Source organism: Cryptotermes secundus, unplaced genomic scaffold (assembly GCF_002891405.2).
Source record: "Cryptotermes secundus unplaced genomic scaffold, Csec_1.0 scaffold121, whole genome shotgun sequence".
Taxonomy (NCBI): domain Eukaryota; kingdom Metazoa; phylum Arthropoda; class Insecta; order Blattodea; family Kalotermitidae; genus Cryptotermes; species Cryptotermes secundus.
In genome coordinates, this window is record NW_019727390.1 from 70,146 (window position 1) to 97,305 (window position 27,160).

The 27,160-nt window shown below is 42.6% G+C and overlaps 1 protein-coding gene across 1 annotated transcript in view; it reads right to left on the bottom strand.

Moving 5' to 3' along the window:
* Nucleotides 1-4,060: 4,060 nt before the first annotated feature.
* LOC111864622 (glycosyltransferase 25 family member) overlaps nucleotides 4,061-27,160 on the bottom strand; it is a 230,625-nt gene continuing 207,525 nt past the window's right edge. The window contains exons 8-10 of the mRNA XM_023851994.2: nucleotides 24,837-24,964; nucleotides 9,103-9,306; nucleotides 4,061-5,337 (exon numbers count right to left, since the gene is read on the bottom strand). Coding sequence (XP_023707762.1) covers nucleotides 5,169-5,337; nucleotides 9,103-9,306; nucleotides 24,837-24,964 — 501 coding nt within the window. The 3' untranslated portion in view covers nucleotides 4,061-5,168. The remainder of the gene's footprint in view (nucleotides 5,338-9,102; nucleotides 9,307-24,836; nucleotides 24,965-27,160) is intronic.

Below are 27,160 nucleotides of genomic sequence, written 5' to 3' on the forward strand. Positions count from 1 at the left end.
TAATAACTTGTTTGAGATATACCTTGAAGTTATGGCTTTTAGTCCGCAAGCGAACTATACCGACCGAGTGACCGCCGCTTTCGGCGAAGTTAGTGCCAACTTTAGCGGATAGAGGGTGTCGCGTGGTCAGCGCAAAGGATTCCCACGGCCGTTAATCTCGGTTTTCTAGACCGGAGCCGCTACTCTTCCATTCAAGTAGCTTCTCAATTATCCTAACGAGACTGACTGGACCCCGTTCCAGACCCATTACTTCTCAAAAAATCTGGTAGCGCCGGGAATCGAACCCGGGAACTATAGATCTGTAGCCAAGAACTCTGACCACTACACCATAGAAGCGGCCGAAGTTATGACTCGTTTCATAAGTAACATTCCATGCGGCCATGACATTTACTGGCCAAGGCCAAAAACATGTTCAGAAGCACTGCCCTAAAAATATAATGTACGCAGTGAAAATGGTACAAAATGAAGTCAATTAAAAGAAAACCGCGGTGGAGATTGGCTGAAACAAGTACACATAGCCACTACTTCACCTCAGGGCTCCCGTTTGAAATGAAAGCGTATATTGGAACGATAAGGAATGTCACATGCCACACGCTCATGAAGACGGCCTGGTCGAGGCACAGAAATGGAACAAACGGTGACATATTCAATGCGAAATGCATTGCGTTTACGTGACAACGAAGAGTAGGAACAGAACGAACTAAAATACGAGGTACTCAGACACTTGGTCACTGCCTAAGCAAAAATACTACAAAGCGGGCGTTATTTAATTTCTCGCCTTCAAACGTTTTATGGACGCTATTCTCATATATACAACAAAATTAATTACACGAAGATAATTTACCGCCTTAAAAGCATCGAATTAAAAAATTCGTAAATTAAAACTGAATTTTGTGTAACCTCTATCTTTAAAGCAGTTGAAGGTTTCAGTAACCGGGCCGGAATTGAGAGAAAAGGACAGGTCTTATGGAAGATTTGAAGTTTTCATGGCAACTGGATATAAAGAAGTCTTCTCGAATGGATCAGCGGAACAGAGTTAGTATCCAACGTTTCGGAGCCTCTCTGTGTCCCCATCATCAGGGGGTTGATGTTACAGATGATATCACTGTCCGTAGTAGATCAACCCCTGAGGAAGTGGACAGAGACAGTCTTCGAAACGAAGAGTACTATCTTCTTGGATATGACGCGGAATAGTCCGGTAGAAGTTCACCAAGGTTTCGAAGGAACAGACTGCTTCCATTCCCAGGGTCGAAGAGTAAGCCAAGCAACTCTGCCTGCTGCTTGTTTCTTGCTGGCTACTTGCTTCGCTTACTCTTCGACCCTCAAGATAGAGGCAGTCTGTTCCTCCGAAACACAGGTGAACTACTACAGAAATATAAGCTTCACATTCCAAGAGACAGTAGTCATCACGCCCACTGCTGTGAGAACCTCAAATCGAAGACTCACTCACTCACTCACTCACTCACTGAGCTGAGCCCTTCGTGAGAAGATCACAATTGTGCAGCTACTCAACAACTTCACAGCATTTTATGAAACCCGAAGGCTCATTACCGTGTTCACAAGAGCCCTCGAGCGGTCCCTAATCTGAGCCAGATCAATCCAATCCACATCATCCCATCCTGTCTCTCTGAGATCCATTTTAATATTGTCCACCCACCTACGCCTTGGTCTTCCAAGTGGTCTCCTTCCTTCCGACTTTCCCACCAATATCCTATATGCATTTCTCCTCTCCTCATTCGTGCTACATGCCCTTGCCCACCTCATCCTCCTTGACTTGATCATTCTAATCCTCAAATCGAAGACAGTCTTCGAAGAGTTGGCTAATAACTACATTTTCATGCGACTTGTGCCCATAAAGGCTTTACTGCAACACAGAAAAATGGAGACAATCAAATATGCAGTGGTATCCGCATTTTCATGCAAGGTCGTATTCAAGAATTCAATGTTGCGCACGTTACGAAATTTGCAACCCTGAGGCAGCACAATGGCTACGTCACACCCGTCCCTCTTACTAAACTGACACATATATGCTACGTCACGCCCGCTGTCTGGTCATTTATCAAGGAACTGGGTCACACCAACAGAAAAGCCTTAAAGAAGAACTTTTTCAACACACAGACCATAAACTGAATAGGCCTTCCGAGGAAGAGTATTTCGATATCAATAACAGAGCGAATATAAACACAAGACATGCTAAGATACATGACGTAATAGCAATAAAAGAAACTTTAACACAACGCATTAAAATGTAAATGGCTTATTCCGTTCATTTCAAACGCTTTCTGATGTAAACAGCGTGAGATTCAGTGTTCAGGTATTACTCGAGACACCACAAGAAAACAGACACTCAGAAATAGGAAATGAAACATTTCTCGATTTTATTCAGGTAACATTGGCATAATAGGCAGTGTGTTGAAATGCCGGGCAACATTATTCTACTGACTAATAAAGGAGGCCAGATTCCACCCACAGACTCTGAAACCCAGAGCTCCGCCCCACTGCAGGCGCACTGGTAATGGAACAGGCCATTTGGCACAATCGATTACTCGAATTCTTGGTTCTGTCTCAACTGAAGAAATCGGTAAAGCTTTCAGAACGTTTGGATCTTTACAAAACTTAAAAAAACACTCGCCTGGCACAGGACCTCATTATCATAAACACTACAAATAAATCTTGCATCAAGAAACGTAGATCACTGACTGGTATATTATACGTATGTCTTGTGTGATCAAGCAAGCAAGAGAAATCAGTTACATTCGTAACCTAGAGCATAAATTTGCGGATTAAAGGCGTGCTGTTCACAGCTAAAATAGCTAATTTGAAAAACAAATAATTTAGGCAGAAATAACATCAGGTTTCGTGCCAATCTAAAGACGGGTTTAGAATGTGAACAAATCAATGTTATTTTATGTTCTTTGCACCGAAAATGAATGCATTTAAAGCGGGTCGTTTTTGTATGTCTTTCCAACTGCCTGCGTGTTTCAACTCGAGAACAGTTGCACAGATACTGCTGAAATCTAATATGGACAAAATGTCATTGGAGGCAAACCCCAAACTCATACTTTCAATTTCCTGCAGTCAGTAACACCAATATGACGGGCGTACGAATTTGTGACGTGACAGGGTTACTAGAGCCACATAATACTGAGTCCTGAGATTATGTACGGTAACAAATATTTGAAAAATATGCAAATTTTATTATGTTTTCATTTTTGTAAAATATGACACAACAAAATGGCGGATGAATGAAATTCATATTTAGCTTTCGATTTGATAACAATAGCTAATGAGACACTGGAGTTAGACAAGGGAAATCTGGTACTGAGGCAGATCATATATACACCTGAAAATTCTGTATCACATATTGTTCTAAGTAAAAAATTAGTAGGAAAAAACATGGCGACGTGAGCATCTTTGATGTTATACTTGTTAAGGCTAGGGGCATACAGCATGTAAAGGTGCAAAGAATGCCTGGGGATAGTCTGCTTCTTCCGGTACACATTACACCCGTCTGTTCTGGTTATTTTCTTGTAATTGACAGGGCCAATATTAATAAATAATTAGAACTATTACTGAAGCAACAAATCAATTTTCTACTGTTCTCTTCCAGTGATTAATCAATTAAGACATATAATCTCTGGCCAGAATTCTTCGAACCGCAGAATGCACAATATTGCTTTAAGTTGCTCCGCATATTATAGACTAAATGCAATGTTTCGTCTGCGTACTTGTCTTCGTTTTAAACTATGAAAATTCATGTCTGTCTGTGATGGATAAAAAACCATTAAAATTGAAGAAGACAGTCTTCTTGGTTGTGGCGCCGTGTAGATATTGTGTTAAACGACGTTTCGGAGGAACGTATCGCCTCCATCTTCAGGGTACAAGAAAATGAAGAAATCCCCGAGCGAACCAGCGTGAGCCGACTGTTCCACATGCTCACGCTGTTTCGCTCGCGGATTTCTTCATTTTCTTGTACCCTGAAGATGGAGGCGATACGTTCCTCCGAAACGTCGTTTAACACAATATCTACACGGCGCCACAACCAAGAAGACTNCCATTAAAATTCTAAACAAAAATTTTCGTAACATCGGATTTCGAATATAATGTAGCCTATTGTAATAATAACCGTTCTCTGTGGATAATTATAATCGCCTTAAATTTATCAACTGATTAATGATAAACGGTTATTTGACTGAAATACTACTCGATCGAATGCCTTATTTATATCTTAATTCCAGTAAACACTTTGTGTTATATTCGACGAAAGGAAAAACTGAAAATCAACAAATTAACATGCTTTACGGGTATATAAACCGATGGGAAAAACTAATTTTGAACCGGGTTATGGAGCTTCATGTAATTTTTAATTTTATTTTGAACTCCAATAACAGTAAATTCTGAATAGGCTGAGAAACACTTTTACACTCTGCATTTAAATTATGTGACAAGAGAACGTATTGTGGCTGACTCTTTTTATATCATATTGTAGCGAGTGCAGTCATTGCTGCAAGACAGGAGATTAGACAACGACCGTTTACGAGTAACGGCCGGTAAACACTTGAACAAAACCCGATCTATTGCTAGGCAACTGCTCAGTGGGCGGGTTGCCGCGGAGATGAACGCTCACGCAACAACAAAAGAACTGTCATTTCTATGCAACGGCGAGGTAAACACACTTCTATAACAAGAGGTATTGTTGGGAATGCTGTTTCCTATTCGGTCCATGCAAAGTGGTTATAAAGAAGAGAGATGAGGTTTGGCACTTCAGTTGAGCTCTGCGAGGAAGGCTGAAATGTTCAGTTGTGGGTTATTCGCTGAACAGTAACGACGTCAGCACAGGAGCGGAAGAATCGCCATGTTTAAGACCCGTTACTAGAAAACGACTAGTGAAAACGGACTGAGAAGACTTAGTGTTCGCAGCAGTGGTCTGTAAAGTGTGGGGATTAGCGATATAATTATTTGCAGTTACGACCTGTAAGTCGTCAATAATTCTTAATTATCCAAAACCCCGTCTATAGTCACACCCATGTACGTGACAATATTCACTTCAACATGAGCAGGAATAGAGTATATGCCATTAACAACATGCCTTTCGTTAACGTAAGTTTGATGTTAGAAATTTCAAATCAGGACACTGATAATACGAGCCAAATCTTCTGGTCAGGAAGTCACAGATCTTCTTTTGTAGATGATGGAGGAGTAGGCTTTATAAGGGTTGAGTCCTCTGTGTCGCTGACGTAACCCTCCTCCCCAGTGTAGTGGGTGGGGTACACAAGAAGCGGAGCCGCTGAGAGGGCCACCAGGTCCCGGTGCGGAAAGTAGCCTTTCCACGTGTCTCTGAAACACGAGGAAATAGTTCCACAGTCTGCTTCAGCAGTGAATGTTTATTGGGACTCACGCAATCCGCAAGACAGCCAGACAGCTGCCATTAGCATTACCATGCATTCAATATGTTCCACGAAGCAACGTGCTGCGCTCGAGATGTACATGGAGATCATCACAGAAATTGCGATTAATGACTGATGTATTATATAAATCAGTCAAGTACGTGTTGTTCATTCCGAGGTTTCTTGAAATAAACTATATCAATAAAATAACGAAACTACTTAATTATAACAATTTTATGAATACATATTCCCGTTTTATATTATTTATTGCCGTAGAGCTGCATAGTGATCGGTTTATTCAGGAAACGGTTGCCACGCAACAAACCAGCCTAGACATAAATCGGTTTCAAGCTATAAAAACAACCGTGATCGCACAGCAATGAGACTAGCGACGGCGGTAGGGTCGAGTAAATTGCTGCTGGTTCTCGCCAGCACAGTGAGAGTTGTGAGATAGTAAAATATGGGTCCTACGACAATCTGAACCAAGGATCACTCTACTGGCGAGAACCAGCAGTAATTTACCCGACCCAGCATGGCGAGGAGATGTTGTGAGACAGTAAAATATGGTCATGAGTCCCGGGGGCTTGGAACCAAGAATGACTGTAGTGGCGAGGACCAGCAGCAATCTACCCAACCCAATCCAGCACAGTCAATCCTGGTTTCGGGTCCTGTCAGGACGCATGACTAAATATTTGTTGAAGAATGCCGTATTCTAGGATTTGGCGCCGTGTAGATATTGTATAAACCGACATTTTGGAGGAACGTATCGCCTCCAGCTTCAGGGTAGAAGAAAGAAAAAGAAAAAATCCGGGAGCGAGGAACCAGGGTGAGCAGGACGGCAGCCACATGCTCACGCTGGTTCCTCGCTCGCGGATTCTTTTTTTTCTACTCTGAAGACGGAGGCGATACGTTCCTCCGAAACGTCGGTTAACACAATATCTACAAGGCGTCACATCCCAGAAAGCTGCATTCTTCATAGTCACCGCCGTATAAACCAAAAATCTTACAAATATTTTGTTCCTTCTATGACTTTTACGTATTTTGAAATGGGGCCCCTTCTTCGGCGACAAGAGGGGTCTGACACACACACACACATACACAACCTCGTCATAGAGACGGCGAGAATCGGATGGGGTTTTATACACAACTACATCATTAATGAATGAGATAAATGTGTATAGACTTAAATTAGATGCATGTCTGGCCCCCAGTTTCGTCACCGGATACTCCGGTCCATTCGCATGAGGCAGCTACGCCATTCATTTGATAGGGAAAGACATACATCTCCATAAGCCCTCGGTATTCTTACGAAAATTTATAGATTCATATTTCTTTGCAAATGAAGCCCTCTTCTTTCACTCCTGAAGCTTGCAGTAAGCTTCTAACATTCCCAATATATCTTCCTTGGAGTATCTGCGGCCTCCAGCTTGTTAAAAGCCTTCTTCACTCTTTCTGTATTTTTGGTACATTATTTGCGAAACCAAGTGCCCTTCCTTTTGCTAATTCAACCTAGCATATCCACGGTTACATCTTGCTCCTCTTTGACATCACTTCATACAGCTGAGTTAGTTTTTTATAAACCTACAGTTGTTTAGCTGGTCAATAAATTTCCCTATTTATGGAACCCAAAAATTCCTTATCGTGTTCAGAATCTCCTTATTAAATCATGTTCTGACTCTCATATCTTATTAACATTGTCCTCTGATTTACATCAATATCTGCCTCGTGGTCTCCTTCCCTCAAGTTTATGCCTAAAATTTCATATATTTCTATGTTCCCTCATACTTGCTCTCTGATAGTCTATATCCTACGAGTAAGCTGATGATGAGTACTGATTATGAAACTCCTCTTTATGTAACTATCTCTGTTCTCGTGTTCCTTCTTCTACTGTCGCTTTTTTTTCCTTGGCACTACAGCCCCAGTGGACCTAGGCCTACCTCCATGAACTTCTCCGTTCACTTCGGTTTTTCTAGATCTTACACATATGGTAGGACTCCTTGGGCGGGTGATCAGCTCGTCGCAAGGCCTCTACCTGTAGACAAACACAGAAAAACGCACACAAACATCCATGCCCTGAGTGGGATTCGAACCCACGATCCCGGCTTCCGAGCGCGCGAAGACAGTGCACGCCTTAGACTGCTCGGCTACCGTGACCGGCCTATTGTCTCTTAGTCTCGAATATTCTCCTCAGTACCGTGTTTTCAAACACCTTCAATCTGTTATCTTTATTGTGACCCTAATACATATGGAGCAGAACCTACTAGCTTAATTAAAAGCAGCTCAACCTATTACGCAATCTGAGTTTCTGCTAGTTTTAATGACCCTCATATTCTTATCTGCACCTTTCATTCCTTCTGTGTCTAGTTAACTTAGAGCCACGAACCTTAGGGGCATCACATGAAGTCCCAGTTGCAGGGCCTCCCAGTGTCACTACTTGAAGACCTAATAATACATGCTATTATCCTTTAAGCCTACCACAGCCCAAATTTCCGTATTCTGTGAATGGAGTAGGTTCCTCAGAAGGGGCACAGATGTTCATGTACAATGATGATAACAGAGAAACTACAACATAGCGTGCATCTCTGGCAGAATCGCTACTTGCTCCTGTGGTCCTTAAACCATCAAATCACAGAAACAGTAGGAGGCATGGCGTGAGACTATAACTAATAATGGAGAGCATTTAAATTGAATGAGTCCTAAGCATTCGCTTTAAGCATAGAAACGCTCTGAATAAGACAATCTCTATCTTAGAGGGTACAGAGTGTCCCAGGAGGAAAGGTCAATATTTTCGGAGGTCATAGTATCGGTCATTTTAGGCAAAAACTGTATATGTATGTCCTATTCCGAACGGTTTCCGTGAATGAGCTATTGCTCATAATAAAGAGATATTACATACTGTTTCTAATAAAAACAAACTCCATGGCCTGTAGTCCGCAAGCGAACTATACCGACCGAGCGACCGCCGCTTGTCGGCGAAGTTAGTGCCAACTTTTGCGGGTAGAGGGTGTCACGTCGTCAGCGCAACGGATCATCACAGCCGTTAATCTCGGTTTTCTGGGCCGGAGCCACGACTTTCCCATTCAAGTAGCTCCTCAATTATCCCCACGAGGCTGAGTGGACCCCGTTCCAGACACACTACTTCTCAGAAAATCTGGTAGCGCCGGGAATCGAACCCGGACCTTTGGATCTGTAACCAGTAACTCTGACCACTAGACCACAGAGGCGGTCGTTCTGTTTCTCATACCAGTATTTATTGTTCAAGTGACAAAATTGATATAGTTTACCTAGTATAACACATTTTCGAAAGTTCCATCGCCAGCAAAAATGAATTTTGGAGCCCCTGTGAGGACATGGCGTGTTGCTCGTCTGTACAGTGAAATAGCTGTGTCTCGGAAACCGTACGGAATAGGGCACGTACATATACATTTTTTTTTTGCTTGGAATGACCGACCCTATAGACTTTCCTTCTGGGACACTCTGTATAACAGTAAAGTATAAGTAGAGGCATTATGCAATGATAAGAGTACCTCATTTCTTTTCACGTTTACGATAAATTATATAGCGAACGTTTTTAAGGAGTCAGATGGGTACTTAAGTTATTCAAAATTACGGGGTTGCTGTTACAAAAGTCAGAAACCGAAATTATCGAAAATTAATGTGAAAATTATTGGCACAATCCGCATATATATATATATAACGAGTTATTACTACTTACTGGGGATGTTTGTCGAATAGGATAGGCAGAAACTCGTCTACAGGTACCAGTTTCTCTAGCGGCCGCGCAGCAAGCAGTTTCCGGGCACCACTCTGACTCAGCAGATAACCTAGTGTCCAGTACGAGTAGCCGGCTCGAACCAGGTACCGTGACCCCGGCACCCATGGCTCGTCGGATTCGTGCAGACGCTTACGTCCCAAGTAACTGCAACAGAACATTTCAGTCACTAAACCATTCGTGCACACGCGGCCGCACTCCAGTATTAGACATTCAACAATTTATTTTTGTTTTGTTTTCATACAAGGTAAAGCTGTCCCTGTGCTTATCTAATTAAGCACTACGCATTGAAGACGTATGGGGGGAGTGGATGTATAGATCCGTATTTTCTTGGCCTCGGCACTAGCTGGAGGTGAGTGGTCAGCTTCATGTCCCGGCCGCTTTACACCTGGGGAAAGAGCCACCGGTACCCATTGGATAGGAGGTTGGGTGAACCCCAGAGCCGGTCTGGACGACGTGGAGAAGGGGAAATTCTTGACCCCACCGGGACTCGAACTCCGACCCCTCAGTCGCCCAGCCCGTGGTCAGTCGCTATTTGGAGAGAAGTAGTGGTAGCTGGAGGTGTAATATTAAAAAAAGTTCTCGGAATAACTAATCGCTTGCTTCCCTTTGATACGAAGCGGACCGCATAAAAACGGGAAAAAAAAGGCAGGTTACACAGATATACAAACAGCATGGCCAACATATAAGCCTCCTTTTTCTTTTCAAAATAAAGAAAGGAGGCTAACAATGAATCTTCAAGATACAATACTTGAGGGCGAAGACTGAATTCATCTGACTATAACAGGGTTCAGTTCCCAGATACTGTAAATACGAATCGGCTGATCAACTATCAGTTTCACAAGGACTCTATTTAATGGAGCTAGTTAGTTCGTTCAATATATAAATCACTTAAAAGTTCGGAAACTTGCATCAAGAATATTTTCATACAACTTACTCACTCACTCACTCACTCATGGAGCTGAGCCCTTCTATAGAAGCCGCCAATTGTGCAGCCACTCGAGAAATGCCAGCATTTTATGGAACCCGAAGGTTCATTACCGTGTTCACAAGAGCCTTCCCTCGGTCCCTGTCCTGAACCAGATCAATCCAATCCATACCATCCCATCCTATCTCTCTGAGATCCATTTTAATATTGTTCACCCACCTACGCCTTGGTCTTCCAAGTGGTCATTTTCATTCTGGCTTCCCCACCAATATCCTATATGCATTCCTCTTCTCCCCCATGCGTGCTACATGCCGCTTTCATGTAACATCGATATAATTGGAGTTTCAGGTACAGTTCCAAGGTCTGCTACATGGACAGCTTTACGAATATAAAACGACAGCGGATATCTCAATTGTCTTCCTTAACTGAGACGCAACGGGACTCTTCAGACGTGCCTGTACAGCGTCTACCAGTTCGACGCCTTAATCAAGTGTGACTGGGCTGGAACTAGCATCATAACAAATTGTCCTCTGTGGTACACATCATGACCAAGTAATTCTTCATTCCTGCCAACTGTATTATACAAGGGACAGAGTTAGGGGTAAATACAAAAATTTATTAAAAACTACGAATTCTTGACCTCAGCACGAGCCGGAGGCGGGTCCTCGCTTTCACACTCCTTCGTTTTACTCACAGGAGGAAAGAGCCACTGATGTGGCGTTGGGCGGGCTCCTATAAGAGGTGGTCGGTCATTAACCTCCAGTCGTCCAACCCCTAATTAATCACGCTGTTAATTCAGCTCCCTTGGCTCACATAACAGATGTAACGTAAAGCTATAACCAGGCCGTGGAGGCCCATAGGGTTGTGCGACGACCAGGCTCCCACATTATCTAGCTAATTGCCTTACACATAGCGGTGAGGTTGTCAGCATTCCGCGCCGGCAGTCCTTTGCACCCAGGAAAATTCCTGGTACTCATTTCTGTTAGACGTTGAGTTGACCCCAGGGCTATAGTGCGGCTGGAAGGATTAGGTCAATTGAAAAATGCAATGACTTCATCGGAAATCGAACCCGCGACCTTCCGGCTTGTAGCAAAGTGCCTCAACCATGCCCTCCGACATACTAGAGGAGCAATAGTGTAATATGTCTGAGTTAGCTATACTTTAGAATTAAATTAGACCCTCAGGTCACATCCCAGTCTCTGCCAGCTCGTCTAGAGCGAGCGCTGCACACGTCTCGAAATGTCATTATAACAACCGCCGGCAAACGGTACTGGTAAAGTTGCCTCTGCGCTTGATGTCATAAAGACGTATGGGAGAGCAGAGGTATAGCTCCACCATTCTTGTCCTCGGCACTAGAACCAGGTCAGTAGTCAGTTTCACGCCCCGGCCACTTTACCCCCGGGGAAAGATTCCCTGGTAGTCGGCGGATGGGAGGCTGTGTAGACCTTTGTGCCGGTCTGGACGATGTGGAGTAGACAAAAATTTCTTGTCCCTGCCGAGAATCGAATCCTGGCACTCCGGCCGCTATACCGGCTGCAGGTACTCATATTAAATATGTTTTTGAGAATACAGTACGAACATTCTGAAAACATGAATGAGGACAATATTTGGACCTGAAGGAGAGGAAGTGAATGAAGGGCGGAGAAAATTGCATAATGAGGAGCTTCGTAACTCTTAACCACATTTCTGCAGCATCATGAGATCCAGAATGGCGCTACAAGCAGACGTTTATAAGGCCTTACAGGAACATCCTATAAACGCTTCAATGCGAAGGCTCTTACATTTCTACATTTTATCCCTTAGAAGACTGCAATAGCTCAGTCGGTATAGCGACGGGCTATGTGTTGGAGAGTTGAGGTTAGATTATAGGAAGAAGCAAGCATTTTCCTTCTCTCCACTAGGAAGAAGCAAGCATTTTCCTTCTCTCCACAGAGTCTAGACACGTTCTAGGGCTCATCCAGCCTCCTATCCAATAGGTACGCGGGCTCTTAACTAGGAGGTTAAGCGGTAGGGGCGTGAAGCTGATCCCACACCTCCATCTAGTGCCGAGGTCTACGCCTTCATGGCGTGGCGCTTAATTAAGCGCAGGGACAACTTTATCCTTTTCCATCCCGTTGTGTTTACAAGACAGTAATAGAACACACAAAGCGAAAAACCACCTGTACAGCTGTACAGCCAGTGAAGGAGAAAAAAAAATTAATGCCGATCACAGTGGCCGCGCGGTATGAGGCATGAACTGTTTTTGCTCGTTCGAAAGCTGGGATCGTGGGTTAAATCCCGCTCAAGGCATGGATGTCTGTGTATGTGTTTATTCTGTGTTTGTGTTGCCCTCTGTTTAGGTACAGGTCTTGCGACGAGCTGATGACCCATCCACGGAGTCCTACCGTCTGTATAAGAAAAGATTACGAAATTGAAGAAGAGGCCAGGGCCCAACAAAGGGCTGTAGAGCCATTGATAAATGAATGAAAAAGATATTTAACTAAACTAATTTCAAACAAGTCCATAGGGTGGTCAACACAATCAACAAAGCTCTCGAAGCAAAACGCTACTGCTCAACAGTGTTCCTTGACATCAGTCAAGCTTTTGACAAGGTATGGCATGTGGGATTATGCTACAAATTAAAACAAGCACTACCACATCAAATGTATGCCACACTGCGATCCTATCTAACACAAAGGTACTACCTCATAAAACAGCAGGAAGTATACACAGACCTGTATCCAATATTATCTGGTGTACCCCAAGGCAGCGTGTTGGGGCCTGTCTTATACTTGCTCTATACATCTGATCTCCCTACAACTCAACAAACAACCACAGCCACGTTTGCTGACGACACAGTTATCCTGGCGTCACACAGCAACCCCCTTATCGCTTCCTTGCACCTACAAAATCACCTTAATCACATCCAACATTGGCTCAACAAATGGCGCATGAAGGCCAACGAAGATGTCTACTCATGTAACATTTACCATGAAACATGACAACTGCCCTTCAGTACAACTCAATAATTCTCAAATTCCACAAGCAGACGACGCCAAATATCTTGGCATGCACCTGGACAAAAGACTCACATGGCAAAAACATATCAAGACCAAACGCACACAGCTCAGAACTAAATTCCACAAGATGTATTGGATGCTGGGACGCCATTCGGAGCTCTCAACAGAGAACAAGATCCTATTATATAAAACTATACTAAAACCGATATGGACCTATGGCATACCCTTATGGGGTACCGCTAGCAACTCCAACATCGAAATTCTTCAACGATTCCAAAATATGGTACTGCGTGTACTAGTTAACGCACCATGGTACGTACCAAACTTCGTCCTACACAAGGACTTGGGAATTCCAACAGTACGCGAGGAAATCACGCTCTCCAGCAAAAAATATCAGGCACGCCTCCGGAAGCACCCGAATTCCTTAGCGACGCACCTCTACGATGAAGAAGAAGTCAGGAGGCTTCGCAGATTCAAACCGTCAGAACTGTTAACCAGATTTGCTATCTAATTTTCTAAAACAATTAACTAGTTGACTATAATTAGTTAAATTACATATAGAACGAGTTCATTGGAACACGTTCTTCATGTTAAATTACTTTTACACTTTTACACTCATCATAACTAGTACTTATTATCCATAATAGCTGGATAGATTGTATAATAAATTGGAGAAATAAAAAAAAATTTCAAACAACACAGGCGGTATCAATTGGGGCAGTCTTCAAACATACACTAGCACACACAGGCATCACTGTGGCACACTGATGGAAAGTCATTACACTTTTGCACTGACATATCAAAACGTTAGAAAGTAATGCATATTAAAAGCGGCTGATGTGGTTACAGGACAGACTTGTTGCATGTTAAAATAGTGTACACCGCAAACCACAATGCATCATTTTAATTAAGTGGCAACTGCCTATGAGTGGGATGAAATTGCGGAATTTACCAGCGGCACAGGGACATGAGCGGGCTCTTGTATAGACTTGATGTTAAAGTGATGTATCTTCTTTAAAATTCAGTACAATAGCACAATATTAACGTATGAAGTTATAACGATAAATAACCTAAAAATAAGAACATTTAACAATAAAAGACTTCTTCTTGTACGACTGCCATCACATAACAATAGCACAAAAAAAAAGAGGAACGAAAAAGTGCACAAAGAGCGATAAAGACACGCATGTAAATTGTTTTCTCATCTCTTGTATAGCAAGAGGTCGCATAGCTAAACCATTCACCAAATTATGACAATTCAGTGTCATCCGTTCTGTCAGTGGTTTCGCAATGGGCCTTTACTTCGGCACGGAAGTACCCATGTTTATTTTCCGAACAATTTGCTGTCATGGAAATGGATTCAGTTCCATGAAGAATAACTTTCATGAAAAGAGCTTTGGAAGCAAAAGAAACTAAAAGAAACGTAAGCTGTCGGTCTACATATAAATGGCCCAACATAACTGAGTGTAATTAATTTTTTTTTCCCTTCGCACTTCAGCCCCAGTGGGCCTAGGCCTACCTCCATGAACTTCTCCGTTCACTTCGGTTGTTCTAAATCTTACACATTCGGTAGGACTCCTTGTGCGGGTGATCAGCTCGTCGCAAGGCCTCTATCTGTATACAAACACAGAAAAACGCACACACACATATTAATATCCATGCCCTGAGGGGGATTCAAACCTACGATCCGGGTTTCCAAGCGAGCAAAACAGTACATGCCTTAGACTGCTCGGCTACCGTGACCGGTTGTAATTAAATATACTACCGTTAGAAGTAGATCAGGAAAGTCCGTTTAATATTATATTAGTCCTTTCTTCGCGTAATGACTTTACACCAACGATAACAGAGCATTCCATGCTATAAAGAAAGGAGAATATGAGTTTCGTAATTATTAGGGTCCCCGGGGGATAAAGGATGAGACTGAAGAGCATGTAAGGAAGATGAGAATTACATAACTCACGAACTTCATGGAGCTGAGCCCTTCTTGAGAAGCTGCCAGTCGCTCATCTACTCAAGAATTTCCCAGCATATTAAGGAAACCGGATATTTATTACCCTGTTAACAAGAACCCTCCACTGGTTCCTATTCTGAGCCAGATCAATCAAGCCCATATCACCCCATCTTGTCTCTCTAAGATCCACTTTAATATTATCCACACAGATGAGAAATACATAGAGATTTTTAGTCTGAAAACACGATGGGACAAAATGACTTTGCAGACTCAGGTGTGGGTAGGAGAATGATATTACTATGGATCTCATAGAGACGCCGTCTGAGAGTGTAAACATAATTCAACCGGTTCCAGAAACGGCCTACTTTTGAGTCCAGCTCCATAAAAGACAAGGAACAAATTCTGAAGGTCAGAGACTGTCACATTCTTCAGAAGCACTTGGCTCGGTCGCGTTTCCTACATTTGCATTCTTGATAAAAGCTACGCAAAATAAACTTTGAAGTTATTAAGAAAGTTTAAAATTATCTACTTCTACATCACGAGCCTCCAAAACAGTTTACGTATTATACATACACAAAATATAGAATACTCCAATTTGTCCGTGGGAACACAACAAAATCACAAAAACCAAAGACTGACTCGATGATGTAAAGCATCACTCAAAGAATTTTATTCTTGTTTTATATTATAACTTTTGTTTTAAATAGTCTAATTTATTGTATTTTACGCCAAGTTTTTTAATATGATTAATATTATTGTATCCAATTTTATTAGTACTGCAGTTCAGTGGTGTATATATGTTAACCGTGTATTTGCCTGATGATGGCTTTTAATAGCCGAAACATGTAGCAGAGCCAACTAGGCACTGACCTTGATATAGTTGTGTTGTGATGGGTTTTAATAAAGAAACTGTATATTATAACACAACAGGGTGCATGAAATGAAAATTATGATATTTTGTTAACATCCCATGTCCGGAAACGCTTTGTTCACGCGCTAGGGCCTCTGAAATGTGAAGGAGGACGCCCTTACCTCTTACCTCTGTGGCTTACTAGTGACATTTATCTAACATTTCTCCAAGAGAGCTTACTCCAGCTGCTGGAAGTGGTACCTTTGGAAGTCCGTCGTGAAATGTGTTTCCAGCATGATGGCGCCCCGACACACTGCACTGATGTTGTCCGTGAGTATTTGGATGAAAAATTTGGAAACAGAGGGATTGTACGTGGAGGTCCAATAATCTGGCCTCCATGTTACCCTGACTTAACTCCACTGGAATTCGTTCTCTGGGGGTACATGCAAAGCCTGGTGTACGAGACTCCAGTAGAGACACAACATGATCTTGTGGCAAGAATTGCAGTAGCAGCTGGAACCATCCGGGAAATGCCGGTAATCTTTCGAAGAGTTCAGCATAACATGGCCAGGAAGCGCAGAACATGCAATGCAGTCGGCGGCCGCCATTTTGAGGAACTTTCTTAATGTAAAACAACGATAACATTCCATAAACCTTATGCATCCTTTCGGAAAATTTCGTGGCCGTTAGTGCCTGTTACGGCGTGGAGGGGGGCGTGGAGGTATCCCCACCGCTTCCACCACTGTTACGCCCTTACGCCCTTACGACAGGGGTGGATGGATTATCTCACCGCTGTCTTCACTGTTATGCCGTCGCTACACCTCTATTATGCCGTGGTGACAGGGGGCGTGGAAGTATCCCGCTCTGTCACCCAGTTTAGTATGCTGCCACCATCTTGTTATATCAAGAAAACTAGTAAACTTATCATTGCTTACGTCACTGTCCTGGCTTAACTCGTAATTCGCCGAAGCTTTGGGAGGTCCTGGAGTTGTCAAGGAAGAGGGTAACACTGAAGGAATTGCTAGGTTAAAGTAAACTCACACACATGCCTATCCTATTCTATTTCCCTATGTCACTATATACATACTACATACACTCTTACCGACGTTCGTCGGTTGTATTACACTGGATAATGAACCTGCAGCCATCATTAGTTCTACCTCCTGTCACCCTACTGGCGGGTATTCTACGCCTCTGTATTTCTGAATGAACCTAGTCTATCTAGTTAGCCTTATCCTTCTCTGGGTTTACACTTTACCGTTATCACTCTCACACTTAATGTTCATGGCTATATGATGTTGGTTTCACTTACTTGAGCTGAGAAAACAGATGCTCGCTATCACCAACCAATGCCCTCTCCTTGCCATCGCCCTCTCGGCGATAGCCTCTGGCTGAACTCTCTGTCACATAATAATATTCAAAAGGCAAAAGGTTTTGTGATTAAGTCTTCTAGGGTTTATATAACCTCTCTTTGCTGATTCTTCGTGTTCCGGGTATATTGGCCTGCCCATTCTGACGTGATTTTGGGTCGGTGTGGCCCCCTCATTGGTTGCCTATCGAGAAGGGGTTGACTCTCTCGGGTCTACCGCCTCCTCCGACTCAGCGTTTTCCTCCTGCCATAGTGTTTACACTATGCCCCACTTCATATAGCTCCTTCCTCAATGTCAGCGTTATTACGCTGCCGTGTTAGCATTCTAATGACTCAGGCACTGCCTGTTCTACTTCTATGTAAACCCAAGCTTCCTGGTTCGTTTCATCATGGCTGTTCTTAATCTTACAGTCTAGCTACTATTATTCCAATTTTACCCCCCAAAAACTATATCTACAAGTACCTGACCTTTGCGCCGTTACAGTGCCAAAAGGAAGCGTTCCCGGACATGGGTGTATTAACAAATGTGACCAGTTTGAACCAAATCTATCTACCACAGAGCGTTGTAACATGTATTTATTTACACCCTGTATATTCGGTAAGGACGAATGATAGGTAGGTGCAGAGAAACACACGACATGCATTTAAGTAGTTCTTCCTGGTAAGCACACACACACATGGAAAGCTAAAAATGAGATCTCAGAATATAGAAAATTGTATTACTATATTTCCTTGGTGCAACACTTCCCAGAAGAAAACATGGTAAATGGATGAAAGCAATGCTGCCCCTGTGCTAGAGTACCAGGCCATGAAGATATGTGACGAGTGGAAGTAATTTTGTTAGCATTCGGAACCTGACAGAGTGGTAAGCTTCACTCTCTGTCAGCTTTACCCACTGAATAGGAAGATGAGATCCACAGCCGGTCTCGACAGCAGCGACAGTAAGTTCTGCAAATAACTTTAGACGCCTCCTTTCATCCACAGAGACGCTAACAGGTATTGTATATTTAGTGGTCTCTTTCTGTGCACAATTCCCGTGCAATATTGCATGAAATAATGCAAAACTTCTGTTTCATATCCATATTTTGTATTTTTATCAAACGAACGACTCATATAAATGTTTTGGTATGTTCGTGATTTGAGTTGGTTCTAGTCATGAACTACGGTTCATTAAGTAGCATCATCAAATGGAAAGCTGAGCGTTTACTTCGCGTGGTCTCCATGTTGCTATTTTATATTATACAAAACACGCAATGTAATATAAGCAACATATATTTTAAGACGTTTTATCGCACCAATTTTCAGAGCTTTACATGAAGCAATACTCTTGTATCTTCCACTTCTGCTGATCGCAGTAGCGCGCGGTCTAGGGCATGAACTGTCTTCGCTCGCCCGATCGCTGAGATCGTGGGTTCGAGTCCCGCCCGAGGCATGGATGTTTGTCTCTGTTTATTCTGTGTTTGTGTTGTTCCCTGTGCAGGTAGCGGCCTTGCGACGGGCTGATCCCCCGTCCAAGGAGTCCTACTGACAGTGTATAGATTAATAAACTGAAAAAGCGGACAAGGTCCACAAGGGCTGTAGAGCCATGGATAGACAGAGAGACAGATAGACGGATTAATGGATGGATGGATGGACAGACAGACAGATAGACACATAGATAGATAGAAGTTGATCGTAGATAATTAAGAACCACAAAGTTACTTCAGAGGGCCGCGCTATAGCTCAAGCGGCTAGTCGCTGGCTTCCCACCGTGGCGGTCCGGGTTCGATCCCGGGTCTGGTCAAGTGGGATTTGTGGTGGACAAAGTGGCGCTGGGGCAGGTTTCTCCGAGTACTTCGGTTTCCCCTGCCAAACTTCATTCCACCAATTGCTCCACAATCACTCTTACCTATATCTGGGGCTGGTACAATAGGCCAGAAGTGGCCGCAGTACAAGGGACTTAGTCCCGCCCCACTAGCAATAAAAAAAGTTACTTCAGAAGTTATTAGGGCAAGCCGTACATGGTTATCACAATAAAATACGACAGACAGGCTACAAATGAAGATAATTTGAAAGAAACGAGTAACAGAGAAAGACAGATGGGGGAATGAAGTAATTCGGTCTTCAAAATAACAGGAAATTAATTACTGAAATTTCTGTTGGAGATTAATGTACTAAGTGGACATATTACCGGGTCTGTGCCATTTAATCATACGATAAGCAGGTGATTAATCGGTCGGTAGCAACACATAAGCGCTAGAGGCAACAACGCAAAACGCCACTAACGGCCTTGGTCCTAGCGGATTGATACCCATTGCCTAGCAACAAAGGACTACTGTTGCGAGAATGAATGAGAGTGAGTGCCAGGACAGCTAGGAGAAACCTTTTGCAACGTGTCGTGGCTTGCTGACGGATATCAGTGCGTTTGGAGTAATGTACAAAGAAATATTCGAGTCAAATCAAAGCAACAGAAGCAAGTACACGCCACGCAGATAGCTGTAAATACACGTGTACCTCATGAAACAAAAATCCTCAACTGTCATAATGTATTATAGAAAATATTAATTCAATTGCCTACATTCGTAATAACAAACAAATAGTTATCAAGATGAAATACAGAAGAACAAATGGAACAAATGTTAAAATAATCACCATCCAAGTATATTAAATTTCCTTCCGTTTTACTGATCATATGTTATTGCATCTCCGACGTCTTTCGGTCATAAACTGATCGCTTTAACTAGTTAGTTAGTTAGTTATTTAGAGAGGGTGGGTTTCCCCATGCACCGCGACCAGTTTCATCTATTGTGCTTCCCTCTATGATATTCTACCAGTCTCTATACCCTACCGATAAATGGTGCTTACCATCAGTCCCGCCGAGCAAGCGCGTTCGGCCACTTGCTTAGCGGTGTCTATAATGCTTCCCCATCTATCAGAGGCCTTAGAGACTATTGTTGGGCGGGAAACGTCCTGGAATTTGGCGGTTCTTTTACGACACGGGACACACAGCTTAAAGTCCCTCCCGGAGGACTTGTTCTCTGAATTTTTCCGCCCTTAAAAATTCGACGACCTCCGTCGGGTATTTGAACCCGCGTACCACGAGTCATGAGGTGGGAACGTTACCTCTAGACTACGGAGGCCGCTTTCGTTTTAACTAAATACATATCTTGTCACAGAGGGCACGCGGTACAGTGGTTGGGAGAAGCACTATGCCACAAATCTGAAGGTCGCGGGATCTGTTCCCGATGTGATCACTGGGTTCTCTATTGGCCTAATCCTTCCAGCTCCACTATGGTCCTAGGGTCGATTCGGCCTCTAACAGAAATGAGTACCAGGAATATTGCTGGGGGCTAAAGTGCGGCCGGAGCGTAAGGCTGACAACCTCACCGCCATCTGAGAGCCGAGTGTGTAGAAAATGTGGGAACCTTGACGTCTCACAACCCAATGGGCCTCCACCGCCTGCTAGAGGGATAGCTTTACATCTTTACATACATATTATCATGTCCTGCAAGTGGCCTAGATTTGTTAACTCTTTTATGTATATATATTGCAGTTTCCGTCAGTATGAGTTGGATCCCCTTGAAGATTGACAAGTTATGCCCGAAACATGTCGCGATGTAATAGTATTTTACCATCAAAAAGCAAGTAAATTATATGCATTTGGATGGTAGTTCTGTACATTACCTTACTGTAACAATAAAATGTACTCAAATGGAGGTGCGTTAGAATACCTCCACCGTACCCTTGCGAGTCGTAGCAAGTGACGAAAATGGAATCCGGTGCCAGGGGGTACAACTGGGCCAACCTGTCACTGGAGGACATAAATATAGGGACCTGGTCCTCCAGGTTGGGGGTTGGACGTAGGGCTATTGATCTAGCTCTGCAAAATAAAATACTGTTGCGAAATTAAAAGAAGTGAAAACCAGATATAATCTGGCAGAATATTCTACGGCCATAGTTCAAAAAGGGCTGTTTTGCCAGCGATGATGATAATTATGATGACAATATCAATAAAATTAATCCTAGTAAACAAAGAAGTGTTTGTTATTACGCAGTTCAAAAACTGTTGTCTCCTGCAATTCACAAACTAGCAACGATGTAGGTATATAAAACGACATTTTCATCAGTTACTTTGTATGAATACGAAACTACGTGCTTCCTTTTGAAACAAGAACATACACGTGTTTCAAAGGGAAGTCCTACGGACAATAGCTATTTGGACTGGTACAGACATTTAACTTTGCAATTTACATATGTCGCCTATTATTATTAGCGCAATCAAACCAAGGATATTAAGACGTCCTGGACATATAACATAGATAGGGGGAGACAAGAAACGTATGCAGAATTTTGGTGGAGAAAACAATGTGGAAAGCTTCTAGCCGGAAGGTCAGAAACGAGACGTGGAAGACATCATTAAGACAGATTTTAACAAGATCGGACATAGTGACCGCCTTTGTTAGCAGCGATGCTGAAACTTCGTGTTTTATTATCGGAGAGTTAGTTAACAAACGCCCGGATTTAATCTCGCAATTTGTTTACTGTATATATGATCAGGACGCTTTGCTCAGATTGGATCTTATGTAACACTGAAATGTTACGATGTTTAGAGAAGCGAAGGGGGGAATCGATGTGGCGTATTCGTGTGTTTCAACTGAGACCTTTGTCTGTAGCTTAGTGCTTTGTATTCTCTGCCATAAGCCAATATTCGTAAAACTTCAGATATTGCATAATGTAACATTATAGGTTATTTTGTTTATTTTCGTATACTTTGTGCTGCAAAGTATGTATAAAGCGAAGGGAGGGAGTTATATGAAGGCAAGGACTGAATAATCGATAATAGAACGACATGAGAAAGAAGAGCCCATGAAAATGGGGGAAAATTTTTAAGAAGACTAAATTTCATTGTCTGTATTTATATACAAGTTAAATGTATATAGGTTATATTAGTTACATTATATATAAACAATTTATAATAAAAAGCAATGCACCGTGTCACAACTCTATTACAATAACCTCACAATGTCCTCACTTCAGAGTACGTGATATGTGTAAAACTAATAGACAATTCAATTATCAACGTTTAAGCACAAAGGAATAACCTCTGATAATCACAAATGTTCTGGCTCAAGGGCTATAAAAGCCATTTCCTTCGAAAAGGTCATGGGTCAGAAATTACAAATTTCTGTATTGGTGGGTGTTCTTTCTGTGTGGGAGTAAATCTTTGCTGAAAGCACGTCAAAGTCACGGGCCTTTACACGCGAAGCAAATAAGCAAATGCTGTTAATATAGTTTTAGCGGGGGGCCCAGAGAAAGCTAAGTAACTCCATAGAGCCTAGTCCTCACAGCAGGTTGAGAGTTCAAGGAATTTCCCAAAGGTTCATTACTTTGTAGGATTTTACGTTTATACAGCGGTGGTTATGACGATGATTGTCTTCTGGGAGATAAAGCCGTATAGCCCGTTAAAAATTAACATACGTTTCACAGGAACATATCGCCTCCATCTTCAGGGTCGAATAAGATAATCACGATACTAGCATGAAAGCAGGCGGCGGGTCTGCCATGGCGTTTTATCCCAAAAGATAGCCCTCTTCGTTCATTACCTTGTTCACAAAAGCCCGCCATTGGAACGTACCTCGAGCCTGTTGCAGAGAATCTGTATCACATCAGTGTCTACTTGCATTCAATTTGCATTTGCATTTCAGTGCTACTCCTACCTTCCCATCAATGTCTAGTTCGCCCTTTGGTCCCTTACCTTCAGATTTCCCAATTATAATTTTGCATGCATTTTTTATGTCCGTCATCTGTTTTAAATGTACCGTCCATCTCATCTTCCGTCATTTAGACCCCTAATAAAAGTTTGTCATTCTTGAGAAACCACCAATTGTGCAGATACTCAAGAATTTCCCAGCATTTTATGGAACCCAAAGGTTCATTACCGTGTTCACAAGAGCCTTCCACTGGTCCCTATCCTGAGCCGGATCAATCCATTCCATACTATCCTACTTCTCTAAGATCCATTTTAATATTGTCCACCCACCTACGCATTGGTCTTCCCAGTGGTCTCTTTCCTTCTGGCTGATGAAGCTGAAGTGATGAAGCTCCTCATTATGCAGTTTTCTCCAACGTCCTGTCACTTCAACTATCTTCGGTCCAAATATTCTCCTCGACATCCTGTTCTCAAAAACCACCAGTCTGTGTTCCTCCCTTAATGTCAGAGATCAAGTTTCACACCCATTCAGAACCACAGGCAAAATTATAGTTTTGTATATTCTAATTTTTATGTTTTTGGACAGCAGAGGAGAAGACAAAAGGTTCTGGACTGAATGGTAGCAAGCATTACCCGAGTTCAATCTCTTCTTAATTTCCTCCTGAATCAGGTTTCGATCTGTTATCGTTGTTCCCAAATATCTGAACTGTGCCACATTTTCAAAACATCTGTTAGCTATCTTTATGTCATGATTTTGCCATGCATTCCGGTGACGAGAGAGCAACAATAATATAATTTGAAATTAAATTAGATCTATAGTGTACAAGGCCGCAAGAGGCAGCCATTGGAAGGTGATACGCGTTGCGTAAGTTCTGAGTGTATGCTCTGAAAGGATAGGCTGAAATCAATTACATGAAGAAGTTCAGCGAACGAAAGCAGTGTAATTATGCACGTGAGCTGGTGGGTGTTCACAGTGCAGAACAACAGAGAAGCGGAGATTACCATCACAAATTGGTTTACGACAAAGGAACAACTTCCTCAGGAAATTAATAACACTCACAGCCACATAAAACATTTGATTACATGAAGAAGGTCCTTTTTGAGAAGCTACTAGTAGCTCAGCTGCTCAAGAAATTCGCCGCATTTTACGAAACACGTGCATTTACTGCTATTACACAAGAGATTATCCTGGGCCTCTCAAATATTCGAGATAATAACCTTGATATTACATGAATATGTGAACCGGTTGGATGAAACTTTGTTACGTAAATCATATATTATTGTTTTACTGAATTATTTACGCATACGTAATCCAGTTTTGTGCTATCAGTCTATCAAATACTCACTTTGTTAAGAAAACTCCGTTGCTTTAGTCCGCAAGCGACCGAGCGACCGCCTCTTGTCGGCGAAGTTAGTACCAACTTTAGCGGATAGAGGGTGTCGCGTGGTCAGCGGAACGAAACCCTACGGCCGTTAATTTCGGTTTTCTAGACCGGAGCCGCTACTTTTCCAATCAAGTAGCTCCTCAATTATCTTCATGAGGCAATACTGAATTTGTAGCGAAAGAAAACAGGAGATTAATTCTTCCCAGATGTTTTTATTATCTACGTCACTTTGTGTAGAGACTCACATTACGGAAGGTTGCGGTCGACTGGTTTTCATTCCCGTTTCATGTTCAGACGGTCCAGAGTTTAAATCTCGGCACGCAGACCGGTTATTCTGACTGAGATTTCTGTGGTTTTCCTCAGACCACCCAGGCAAATACCGAGATAGTACCTCAACTTACCCCAGGCCAGCTCCCACCCCCATCCTCCTCAGACCCAATCCCCCTACAATACTCTGAGCTATTGACAGTAGTTAAATAAACTATAAATAAACGTAAGGTACTTACACTAGGTCCCAGTCGATGTGCAGCTCATGTATTTCGGCCATCATGTGAGCCATCTTCTGACGGAAAAACGGCTCGAAGCGGATGTCGTCCTCCAGGACCATCACTTCGTTGTAGCCGCGTTCAACAACCTGAAGAACAGAAACTCATGAAATATACAGAATGTCCGGTCCTAAATGCCAGTAAAATGAAAGCAGGCATTGAGCTGTGAATATTTTCATGTCGTGAGGTAACTCTCAACTTTCCTTTCCTGCTTGATCGTCACCTTCTGTGCGCATGCGTGTGCACGTGTGGAGGACCTAGTTTCTTCCTTCGGTTCAAGAGATGTACTTCTCCACGCCGCACAAACCGCATTCGATTTACGAATATGGTTCCTATCTTCACACTAAAACTACGTGTATAATCGCCATGAAGATCACGATTTTCTGCGTTGCAATGCCGCGTAGGTTGGGAGAAGTCCACTGACGTGTAGGAGGAACCGAGCTACACGACGTTACAACCCACAAGATCGTGTGCCATATACAGTCGTCGCTATAAGACCCTCAAATCCAATATAATCAGTATCTCCATAAAACTTGTTATTACCGATTTGTAGTAATTATTTAAAACAAAGGTAAAACTATCCCTGATGCAGGCCGTGGAGGCCGTGAGCCGTACGCGCCGGCCGCCCTTTACCCCCCCCCCCGAGGAAGATTCCTGGTACTCATTGCTGTTTGAGGCTGAGTCGACCCCAGGGCCATAGTGTGGCTGGAAGGATTAGGTCAATTGAAAAAATCCAATGACCNGCCGCACTCAGCCTCTAACAGAAATGAGTACCAGGAATTAATTAAATAAGTTTCCTGGGGAGTAAAGCGAGGCCGGCGCGTAAGGCTGACAACCTTACCGCCATCTTTGAGCCGATTGTCTAGATAGTGTGGGACTCTCAACGTCTCACAACCCTATGGGACTTCACGGCCTGTTACAGGGATAGCTTTACTTTACTTTTTTTGTTATTATTATTAATGAATTTATATTAAGTTGTGATACTGTAACCCTCGGTTATTACGGAGTAGAGCCCTTATAATTAATTAATGAACTACAATACAATCTTAATGGTTTACATCTCGCTACCACCGTACATTATCTATGCAATTTTTATCTACAAATAAAATATCCTATACATATATTCTCTTAGGAGGCACGTGGTAGCGTAGTTGGTTGAGGCACTATGCTACAAGAACTAGTAGTTCCGTTGTTGGTTGAGCAAAAGGCGAATGATTTTTATGTACCGAAGGGAAACCAGAATAAGTACGAGAGGCAAGATCTGGTTTGCAAAGCCTGGACTGACAGAAGACTTGCATATAGTGCACACTGAAGAATTTTCAATACCACGCTATATGTGCGACACGCACACTTTACGAAAGTTCAAGTATATTCATAAGAGACAAACCCATCATCGCGTCAGAGAGGATGTTACATAAGGACAATGACCGCAAGGGTTCAGTTTAAAAAAAATTCTGGTTGTGAGCCTCAAGGGGCTTGGCATCTAGACGAACTGATTGCGGTAAAGCGCCAGTCGTAAAGTAACGCTGACTCTGAGCTGAGGCAGTTGAGGGTTGCAGTTCTGAGAAGCGATAAGCTGGTAGCTAAGGCGGTGGAGAGCTCGGGAACCCAGAGGAAGAGGAACACCCGCAGTCGAAAGCCAATGCCAAGCAACGGCTAATGGAGATTGAGAAGATATTTTGAATTGTTTCATTTTTGGTCCGTTACACTATCAATCACAAAGTCAATAGAAAGTCCGTCGAGTGTAACAATTTGTAGGTCACTTCTTTATCACATCTGCCTTACATGTTTCGGTTTAAATACAACCATCATCAGAGGCACATAGTACAATCATGAAAACACTGTTGTTGTTTAAGATGTACACAGTTATGTTTGCTGCGTGGACGCTGCTACAATATGTCGACGTGTAAAAGCACAACACTTGCTAGGATTGTTGAATACACTACCAATTCTCACATTAAAATATTTAAAAAAATTTTTAAAACATTTACATCAAATGTTTTAAAATTTTTTTAAATATTTTAATATTGGGGTTTTAACTTGAGGGCAGTTTCGGATGGAATGTGAGAATTGGTAGTGCATTCAACAATCCTAGCAAGTGTTGTGCTTTTACACGTCGACATATTGTAGCAGCGTCCACGCAGCAAACATAACTGTGTACATCTTAAACAACAACAGTGTTTTCATGATTGTACTATGTGCCTCTGATGATGGTTGTATTTAAACCGAAACATGTAAGGCAGATGTGATAAAGAAGTGACCTACAAATTGTTACACTCGACGGA